Source organism: Microtus ochrogaster, linkage group LG4 (genome assembly GCF_000317375.1).
Source record: "Microtus ochrogaster isolate Prairie Vole_2 linkage group LG4, MicOch1.0, whole genome shotgun sequence".
NCBI lineage: Eukaryota > Metazoa > Chordata > Mammalia > Rodentia > Cricetidae > Microtus > Microtus ochrogaster.
Genome location: NC_022030.1, coordinates 58,361,482 through 58,372,507, shown reverse-complemented (window position 1 = coordinate 58,372,507; position 11,026 = coordinate 58,361,482). Strand labels below are relative to the sequence as shown.

At 45.8% G+C, this 11,026-nt stretch overlaps 1 protein-coding gene across 1 annotated transcript; it reads left to right on the top strand.

The window, feature by feature from the left end:
• Positions 1-328: 328 nt before the first annotated feature.
• Rpl37a (ribosomal protein L37a) lies at positions 329-2,513 on the top strand. Its single transcript, XM_005361657.2, has 4 exons — positions 329-395; positions 761-889; positions 1,263-1,345; positions 2,367-2,513. The coding sequence occupies exons 1-4, from the start codon at positions 393-395 to the stop codon at positions 2,428-2,430; spliced, it is 279 nt and encodes a 92-aa protein (XP_005361714.1). The 5' UTR covers positions 329-392; the 3' UTR covers positions 2,431-2,513.
• Positions 2,514-11,026: the final 8,513 nt, after the last annotated feature.

Sequence of the window (11,026 nt, the reverse complement as noted above, 5' to 3'; positions counted from 1 at the left end):
TAGGCTTTTACTATGGTCAGCATCTGGTCAAAGTATAACCTAGTGGGGGTTAAGCAATGAGAGTCACAACGTTATGATTTAAACACTTGAAAGCAAGTCCCCTAAGACCTGTTTCCTCACGAATAGAACGGAAGAAAAAAAATCACACCCGTTTTGTATAACTCTGGTGTATGTGCCAGCTAAGAAAGGTGTGCTTTCAGCTTGTCAACAACAGCTGGGACACCAGCCCACCTAAACATCTCCCATCGCACCGCCAGGGGTCAGCGAGTGAACCTCTAGAGCACAGAGTTCAGTTCCTAGAGAAGCCGCTGGCGTCACTTCCGCTCACGGTCTAAAACTGCGCCTGCGCACTGCGTCTCTTTCTCTCCGTGCTTGGCTTAGGTTCCGGCGACATGGTGAGTGTCTGCGTTACTGCTTTGGAAGTCGCTATCCATCTGCATCTGCCGTTCTCTCTGCTTTTCCGCGCTCACCCGCCTGGGGCAGCCTCTGCCGTCCCCTGTGCCGTCGGCTGTCGGGGTCCTCGCTGTGTCCGGAGCCCCGGAGGCCGCGACTGGAGCCCCGGAGGCGGCGCGGCGGGGCTCGGCCCAGCTTGGCGGTGAATGCACAGCGCGCTGCGGAGCCCTGCTTGCCCCGTGCACCCTGCTCTTGCGGGTTGAGTTTGGGGAATACTCGGCCCTAGCAGGATCTGCACGCAGCGGTGTGTGCGTGCACGGACTTCTTTCCCATCGCCAAGTGTCGCTGTCATTTCCTCTGCCCACAGGCTAAACGCACCAAGAAGGTCGGGATCGTCGGGAAATACGGGACCCGCTATGGTGCCTCCCTCCGGAAAATGGTGAAGAAAATTGAAATCAGCCAGCACGCCAAGTACACGTGCTCCTTCTGTGGCAAAGTACGTTGGCCTCGGGAGGGGAGGATTGCTTGTCACCCAAGGTGGTTGTAAGCGGTGGGCCGGTATAAGATAGGGGGTTTGGGGTTAGTTTTTGCGAAGCATTCCTCGTTTATGTGGAATAACCGAGTGAATGAAGGATAATTGGTTCTGGAGAGGGAAAAGGCGCAAACCTGAACGACTCGGTGGGAAATGACTGTTTACATCTATACTATGCCAACTATTTAGTCTGCATCTAATGTCCTGCTTGGATTCTTAGGATTTGACTGCTTACCAGACAAGTTGGCTTTTTTTTGTTTGCGTAGTTTAGGCTCTGAAAACTTTAGAGATTTATGTTTTCACATATTTCATATCGAGACCTTTTAAATATTTGCAGACCAAGATGAAGAGACGAGCCGTTGGCATCTGGCACTGTGGCTCCTGCATGAAGACAGTGGCTGGCGGGGCCTGGACCTACAAGTGAGTGTGTTTCTTTGTGCTGTGGGAAAGTGTGTGGACCACACAGCCCATGTTCCAGGTCTGGCACATACTGGACTAGTTTTAATATTTATGAATGGAGAATAAATATGATTTAGGGCTCCTTTCGGTTAAAGTTGGAAAACTCTTAGAAGTGAAAGTTGGCATTTGATTCGTGTATTGCTTTGAATTGTACAGTCTCTCTGTGGGTCCGTTATTGATATCCTTTTTTGCCCAACCTTGACTGACAAGTTATTTTTTTTTGAAAATATTTATTATGTATACAATATTGTATCTGCAGGCCAGAAGAGGGCACCAGAACTCAGTACAGATGATTGTGAGACATCATGTGATTGCTGGGAATTGAACTCAGGACCTTTGGAAGAGCAGGCAATGCTCTTAACCTCTGAGCCATCTCTCCAGCCCCTGACAAGTTATTTCTATAAAATAGTTTCGGAATGAGATTAGTTGGTTTGGGATTGCATAGGAAAACTTGAGGCTGTTTGGGCTGTCACACCTGTACCAACAAGCTTTGAACACTTTAGTGGTCTGGCCTGACAGGGCTGCATGGTGCTGCTGAGGGAGGTGAAGCCTCCTGTCATTTGCTTGTCCTAGTCTTAGCTGTGCTGGCCCCGAGGTCCCTAGAGTCTGGGTAGTGTGATGTGTGGCTAATGCTGAGAGGCATGGCAAAGCAAGCAAGAGTAGAACAGAATAGAGTCTGCTCCAGCTGCCTGACTTGAGAGTGTGTGTCTTGAAACTTGTCGTCTGCCTTTGCTATGCTATCTTCAAAGGAAAGTACCTTAAGGTATTTCTCAGAAGTCAGGTGCAGAAGGTTAGGATTCTGCAGGTGCCTGAAGTTGTGGTTTTTAAGGTTTGCCGTCATGCCAGTGTGACTTCTGAGCACTAGTCCTTAGGTCTTGGGAGTCACTACAACATGGTATTGGTATAATTCTTTCCAGGAGAAAGTCAGACTTGTGTTTCACGTGTTAGCCTGCTTAATTGAGTTGGAACCTTTTCTTTACAGCACGACTTCCGCCGTCACAGTGAAGTCTGCCATCAGAAGACTGAAGGAACTGAAAGACCAGTAAAAGTGCTACCATTTGATACACAGACCTACTAACTACAATAGTGCACAGCCAAGCAAATAATAAATGGGTTAATTTACCTAACAGTTTTTGCCTTGTTTGTGGCTAATTATTTTGGCATATGCTACATTTTTTTCCCCATTTGAAAAGAGATGTTTGCTGTTTGGAGGCATTCTTTGTGACCCTGGCTGGTCCTCCTAGGTGCAAGTGTTTTCTGTCACACCTGGCTCAGGATGTTGCTGACGTTGTAAACCTACTGGACAATTTTGTGCGTGGCTCACTCCTTTGGGTGTTTGACTACACATTGTCAGCAAACTGAAACAACTAGAATTTAGTAAAGGTTTTATTTTTGCACAAGGTTCATAAGATTGACTTGAATGTAATATAGATAGAAGAAACATGATAGTAGATAAGTAACAAAAATGATTATTCTCTGACAAATTTAGGGTTCAATCTACTTAGGATTGGTTTTATGGTTAGCTTTGAGGGGAGGTTGGGTTGTCCTGTTCCCCACCAAAGACAGTTTCTCTGTAGCTTGGACCCTGCCCTGGAATTTGCCCTTTAGACCAGGCTGGTCTCAACTCCCAGAGATCCGCCTGCCTCTGCCTACCGAGTGCTGGGATAAAGGCGTGTGCCACCACTGCCAGACTTACCCGTTGTGCTTTTATCAGCCATGTCTAAACTCCAGACTCCTTGGGGGCCTCTAAACTGCTTTTTAAAGTTGCTGGAGGCAGTTTTCCGTAAGGTGAAGACTGAACCTTTTCTGGGCTCACTGCTGTGGTCTGTAGCATGCATTTTGTCTCTGGGTATTCTTACTCTAGGCATCAGTTCTCAAATTGTGTGGGCTGCAATCCCTTTTGGTTTGCAGATCAGATCCTTATATATGCAGTTAGGACGTAGCGACAAAATAATTTTATGATAGGGTAGCATCAGGAAGGTTGAGAACCACTGGTCCAAGGTTATGTAGTCTCCTACTGCCTCAGCAGTTCACAGGAGGGCTCAGCTGTTTCTAGACCTATCACAGTAGCAGCTTCAATTTCAAGTTATTCCGCTCCCCGGTGTATCCCCAGGTAGCATAATTACCTCCGCATAAATAACGAGCAGGTTTTGCGTTGATCCTAAGCAGTTCAACTTTGACACACATTCTCATTACCTGGATATGTGTATATGTTATTTGTGCGTGAGAAATTGTTCTTTTAGGACTTTCTAGGCATGTGTATCTGTCACCTCTGTGTGCTGGTTCCTGAAGAGGACACCAAATCCCCTGGAATTGGAGGTGGTTGCTGGGAACCAAACCTGGATCCTCTGGAAGAAGACTCAGTGGTCCTAACTGCAGGGCCATTTCTCCAGCCCCCAAGAAATCTATGTAACTTGTAAGTGAGGAAGCTGGCTTTGGATTTGGGTCTTGGCCCCAGAGCAGGATTCTTATTTTATATTGCTTTTGTGACAGCTGAGTAGATGGACAATTGCTAGTGACACCAGGTAGGTTGAAGCAGTGTTTGGTAGCTAAGGAACTAGAAGCCACAAGTAAACAGGTGGTAGAGATAAGTTAGGTTGTAGCTTTTTAAATTATATTAGCTTGCCTTTTACCCTGCCTCTTTTTGTGTTGAGGATTTCCATGGCCTCTGCATTAGCTCCTGCCTCCAGAATCCTGTCCTGTTTGAGTTCCTGTCCTGACTTCCTTCACTGATGAACAGCAATGCTGAAGTGTGTAAGCCAAATAAAAACCCTTTCTTCCCCGATTTGCTTTTTGGTCATGTTTCATCACAGCCATAGAAACCCTAGCTAAGACCACTTATTAATGAGTCAAATAACATTGTATATAGAATAAATGCTTAAATTAAAAGCTAAAAAAGGTGAGGGAACCACGTAAAGTATAAATTGAATAAAAGACCTAAAGTTTAAGGAATTAGATGTAAGTTATGGACTAGAAGGACCACTAAGCACATAGATACAGAGACATTGAAAATAATAAGTTGGGACGATCTCGTTTTCAAATAACACAGTCTCATTAGTGACAAGGAGGGACTTGTACACTGCTAGGCAGTCGGAAGCACCTGCATGGTTTTCAGTGTTTCTGAAACACTGAGTAAACTTGAGTGTCTTTGAAGGTGTTCCTGGGAGCAAAGTGAAGACCCAGAACTGCCGGCTGCGGGACGGCGATGCCAAAGGGCAAGGCCAGCCAGCCAACTGGGGCAGTTGTAATCTGAAACCAGGAGTGAGTTTTTTTTTTACTTTTAATTTGCTTTTATCTTTTTGGTGTTTTCAAAACAGGGTCTCTGTTCTGCCCTGGCTGTCCTAGAACTTGCTCTGTAGACCAAGTCCTGCCTCTGCCTCCTAAGTGCTGGGGTTAAAGGCTTACACCGCCATCGTATAGCTTGCGAGCTAATTTCTAAATGTAGCTATCTCTGCCAAATAAAAGCAATTTAAATAAATTTAAGTAAAAATATCAAGATGTTTCAGCACTTGAGACATGGCTGTCATGGGATTCCCCAAGGAAACCTTTTTGCATGCTGGGCTAGAGTGACCCCTAGCTTTGTGGCTTTTCACTTTATTTTGTTTCCTATGTTTGTATTAAACATCGAGGCATGCCTAAAAATTGAACAGGGCAGGAAAGACAATAATTATGTGTATACCAGTGTGTCTACTAGTTTGTTTACTGGCTTTGGAAATTACCCCCCTAACAGGTTATGGTGAAGACAGCAATTCTTCTAAGTTTTGAAGATTTATGTGGTGCACTTTGACCTTGGGACCTAGAAATTTTACACAAATTCTTTGGGAATCTATAAATCATAAAAATATTTACTTAGAGATGTTACTCCCTTCAGCAAAGCAGGAAAGTGTGCCATATAGCAACTGCAAGCATCATATAGAACGCTAGAGGGTGCTATAGAGTTAAGAGGAAAAGGGCATAGTGCTCTCGAATTCGGAATAGAGAGGATTGTAAGTTTATGTTCAAAACGGTTAGCAGGTGTAAAGTTACAGGCCAAGTCCGTTTTAGATTTCCACAATGTCAGGATGTAACCAAGTCAATGAATGTAAAGAAATACGCTCAAAGGAGTTAATAATCATAGGCCCCGTGGAACAAATGCTCCACCAACATGTAATTAAGATGAACTTCATTGTGTGTTCTAGAGCTGCTAGTTAAATTCTTCATTTTAAGAATTTAAAAATTATAAAAACTCTTTTGCAGGAAAAATGCACCATAAAATGAATATATCCCAAGGAATAAGCTTTTGTCAGTAGTTTCTCAGATGGAGGTATCTGGGTCTCTGATCACATTGTTGGGATCATTGGTATCTGGGTCTCTGATCACGTTGTTGGGATCATTGGAATGTTTTCGCTTTGAAAACATCGTACAGGAGGGACTTGAACTGCTTTGTCCTCTGGAGTTTGTAACTACGTAAGCAGAGTGGTGAAGACAGAATGAGAAAAGCTAAGCAAACTCCTGGCCCCCAAAAGGGCACCAAGAGGTTTCAGTGACTCAGGGAGATCCCTGTTTCTGGGTGGAGCTAGTGGTGGGCTCCGTGGAAGTATAGTCTGAAGGGAGCCAATGGGAGGACTGTGCTCGGAGACTGTACACCCATGGGGACACGTGAAGGCCAGTACACGACTGATGTATTAGGATTACATGTGGGTCTCTTCTGATGGTCTTCTAAGCTCCTTTGGGTTTGTTTGGCTGTCATTTGATTGGGTGGTGCTGTTTGCATATTTGTCCTTTTGGACGATGGTGGTGACTACATATACAGGCTCCTTGAGTAGTCCAGACTGACCTGGGACTTGAGAGCCTTGCCTCTCAGCCGTCCTGAGCGCCGAGTTACAGGCATTTCCACTCCAGCCTGCTCCTGGAAGCCTTTTACCCCTCTCCTCCACCAAACAATTATGCTTTCAACTCACAGCTCAGCTCCGTCCTGCTTGTAAGCTGCCACATTTCATTCTCCAGGTCCCGATTAGCTTTGGGGGTGAGGCTTAGAAATACCTAGCATATCCACCATGCATCACCCAGGCTGTATTCTGCGGGCTTGAGCGAGGTAGACCTGTTTTTTTTTTTTTTTTTTTTTTTTTTTTGGTTTTTCGAGACAGGGTTTCTCTGTGGCTTTGGAGCCTGTCCTGGAACTAGCTCTGTAGACCAGGCTGGTCTCGAACTCACAGAGATCCGCCTGCCTCTGCCTCCCGAGTGCTGGGATTAAAGGCGTGCGCCACCACCGCCCGGCTGAGGTAGACCTGTTTAACGCTCACTGCTACCCAGCTCTGGCTAACTGTGCAGGGACACTTTACAAGGCTCCTCATGACTTGAGCCCTGTGTATCCAGCCCGCCCCACCTGCCACCATGTCTTCTTTACTCCCTGAGCGTCAGCCACGACGGAGCCACATGCTCTGTGCTCCCGTGTATTGTAGCTAGTATCATAGTGCCTATCTGGCATCCAATTCCTTTTTTCTTCACTCTCTCTTCTCTGCCTTACTCTAAACTCCCCAAACAGATGAATTCCTTCTCCATTTTATAGCTGCCACAGACTCTTAGAGAGCTTCGACGGCATTCTGCCTAAGGTCTCTCACTTCAAAAGGGGCTCACCAAATGGGGAGAGAGTGAACTTCATTCACGAGCTATGTCCTTCAACTTCATCTCCCGTTTACTAGCTTGGGCATCAGAAAAACTTCGTTCGTGTGGTGAGGGATTTTGTTGACTGGAGGCCAATCTAGCAAGTGATGAGGACAGAAGATTAAAAGATTACAATAGGATGGAGAGAAAGTGCAGCTACCATGACGTGCTGTTAATGACCTGCCAGTGGGGTTCTGCTGATTAACCCAGGGCCAAGTACATTCTGTACCTCAAGCTAAGAGCGCACGAAGGGAGTACAGGCTGTGAACAGCAGGGGGAGCCCTTGCCAAGCCTTGGGAGGCTCACAAGCGTGAGAGTGCTTTCCCCTGGTGATCCTTGACTGTCAGCGGCTTCCTCTCTTATCTCAGTGCACACACCTTCCCTGATGAAAAGTGACCACAGCACACCAACAGCCCTGCTGCCTCCCAAAAGCCGGTGAGATTGCTGCCCTTTCTCCTCATGACCTGAGGCTCGCAAAGCCCAGGAACCGAATGACTGAGCAGCCTAAGTCAGCTGTGTAAAAGAGAGGTGCGAGGATTCCAGTTTCTAGAGCTTTGGGATTCCAAATGCAGCCTTCCTTCTCATGCCGGTCCCTGTTGCGCCTTTGTATCCCTTATGGCTTTCTACCCATTCTGCATGTGCAAGTGGGGTTTGAAAACTACTTTCTTGGGCTGGAAGGATGGTTTGGAGACTGAGAGCACTGGCTGCTCTTCCAAAGGACATGGCGGTTCATAATGGTCTGTGACATCCAGGTGGCCCGATGTTCTTTTTTAGCCTCCACGGGCATTGCACACATGTAGTGTACTTAGCTGCATGCAAAACTCTCACACATAAAATTAAAAATACACCTTTAAAAAAGACCTCAGAGTAATATAGCAGGTTCATTTTGTGGAAACAATGCTTTGACTCAAAGGCAACGCCCCACACCTAGAAGGCCTGGGAGGGAGGACTGTGGAGGCTTTAAAACCTCCCATTTCTGTTCAACCCCCTTCCATGTTTATTAACAGCTACCATAACCTCATGCCCAAAGCATCACACACGCAGCTTTGATGCCCTCCGCGTGTGATGCCTTCTCACCTTCCCTGTGCATATAGCACACAACATGTGACTTCTCCCTCTGTGTGATAGTGGGTAGGGCGACACTGTGCTTGGTGGCCCTTAAACACAAGGAACTCCAACTCAAAATCCTAAGCTGTTACAGAAGAAAATGAAGGCCCCGTCTCCGTCTCTATGCCCTCCTTCTCTGGACCCCCACTGTGCAGCTCGGCATGAGACCAAGTCTTCAGGGGGGCTCAGCAAAGACTTGGTGACAAGCTGATTGATGGATTCCCCGCCTCTGGCCTGCCTTCTTGCCCGTTCCTGCAGGCTCTGGCCCTGGTCCACTGTCCAGCTGCCCGGGGGTCTGCTATTCTTTGTTGAGTCAGCACCAATGAGTCAAGGCCAAGATCAGCTGGGAGCTGGGCTGGGAGGGATGGGGTGGGAGACTAAGGGGAGACTGGGAAGAGCAGAAGAAGCCTGTGGCTCAGAGGAAGGCATGCTAGTGAGTCATGAACGGAGAGCACTGGGGTGTATATAGTCAGAAACACGGGCAAAGGGCTTCAGTGGTAACGGGACCTCTGACCTGTGGTGTGAAGGGAACACTTTCTTGTAGGAAAACTCAGAAGTTTACTCAAATTCATGTTAAGGGTCCTAAAAATTCTCAGTCAGGTCTCATGCTTCAACTCCACTGTTTTTGTAATTGTTTTTATTGGGCTATGTATTTTCCTCTGCTCCCCTCCCTCCCCCACTCCCCTTCTACCCTCTCCCATGATCCCCATGCTCCTGATTTACTCAGGAGATCTTGTCTTTTTCTCCTTTCCATGCAGATTAGATTCGTTTATGTCTCTCTTAGGGTCCTCTCTTTATTGTCTAGGTTCTCTGGGATTGTAAATTGTAGACTGCCTTTTTTTCTTTATGTCTGAAAGCCACTTCTGAGTGAGTACATGTGATGTTAGTCTCTCTGGGTCTGAGTCACCTCACTCAATATGATGATTTCTAGCTCCATCCATTGAAAGTGCCTGCACTTTCAAGATGTCATTATTTTTTACTGCTATGTAGTACTCCATTGTGTTAATGGTAAAAGGCTGGACGCCCATTTCAACAACCACCCATCCGTCATCAATAATTCTCAGCCTTTGAAGTTATTTTCAGTATCAAAGTATCTGTGGCATCCTTGGGCAGTGTCCTTTCCTGCCCATGTCTGTTTCCTGGGTTATCGCATGAACTTAATAATAATAATCATCTTGTTGCCTTTATGAGGGTAAATGCGATGATTTTCAAAAGTCCTGAGCTTGATTCATAAGTATTCATTACTGTTTGGCATTTTTATTATTATATTATTATTATCTTATTCATTTTATAGGCTCCAAACTGAGTCCCAAAGAGGACACACACACACACACACACGTTACCAAGCCAACATAGTTGAGTATAAGTAGTCTTTTTTTTTTTTTTCATTCATTGAACATAATTGGTTATGTGGGCATCTGAACACAAACCAAGAAAGGCCTGATTACATCTTGGTAGCAGTTTTCGAATGTCTATTGCCCACATTCTGCGTCCGTATGGTTAGATGTGGGCTCTATTATCATTGTCTTCATGATATCAGCAGATGACATACACAACTGACTATTTATTTATTTATTTTTGGTTTTTTGAGACAGGGCTTCTCTTTGTAGCTTTGGAGCCTGTCCTGGCACTCGCTCTGTAGAGCAGGCTGGCCTTGAACTCACAAAGATCCACCTGCCTCTGCTTCCCAAGTGCTAGGATTAAAGGTGTGCGCCACCCCCGCCTGGCTCCACAACTGACTCTTAGAGTAACTCAGATCACTGCTGCCCACCCGTCAAACATGGCTGTGAGTGCCACAATGTGGCTGAACATGGTTTTCTTACAAGGAGGTAGCCAGATCTTGGGGAAGAATAATATAGTATAATTTATAACAGTCTGCTGCATCAGCAACGATGACTTTGCATGAGACACAAGCCCAAGATGTCGACATCAGTATGAAGAACTAAATATCCCTTCTACAACATTGAAAGAACATCTCTGATGCCCACTTCTTGTAATGATTTCTCAAATGTGCTAAACTAAAGTAAGAGTTCCTACTCAGTGAAAATCAGCTTCACAGCTCTATGGCTGTCTTAGGAGTGAGAAGCACTCACACACTACAGAGCGCTCACCTTCCGTCTCAGAGAGCCTCCCACTCACCTTATGCTAGTCCAGTCTCCTTGTGCACTCTGCTAATTTCGTGGTAACCTATGATCTAGAGCAATAGTGAAAATGACAGAGGCGACAGAGCCGATATAAGATGAGTGTGTCTGTAAGCGGGGTAGCCACAAAGAAGGGTCACTGGTGGCTTCATGAACCACTACCGTGATTAGAAGGTGGTCCCAGTCTTCTCACAGTTCTTACTTATTAGTGCTGTCTTCGCTGCATGTTGGGTTCTGACAATGTGCATCCTTAATTAAGGATTGGGTTTCTCTTTGAGACCAAAAGAACACACGAGTCTCACAGAAAGCTTATTTGTAATGTGGATTTGGAGATCAAAAACTCTAGTGTGGGACTCCGAAGGTTTAAAAAGGAGCCTGTGAGATGTTTTTACAATCACATTCCGAATTTTCTTGTCAGTACTCAAAAGTAGCCATGAGATTGATGCGTGTGAAGAGGATTCAGAGGAGTCAGAAAGCGTGTATTGAACAAAGAAACACAATGGAGTAAAAACTATTTGTGTTACCTGTGAGTCAGGGCCAATGCCCTTTTGTGTGGTGCAAAGGCCGAAGAACTTGGCACTTCTTTTTCAAGGCTGGCGTTGACTTCAGTTCAGGACAGTTGCTCCAAGCCTATTTTATAATGGTAACTCTGTGTCTGTGTGTGTCTGTGTGCATGTGTTTGTGTGTGTGTGTGTGTGTGTGCATGTGTGTGTCTGTGTGTGTGCATGTGTGTGTGCATGTGTGTGTCTGT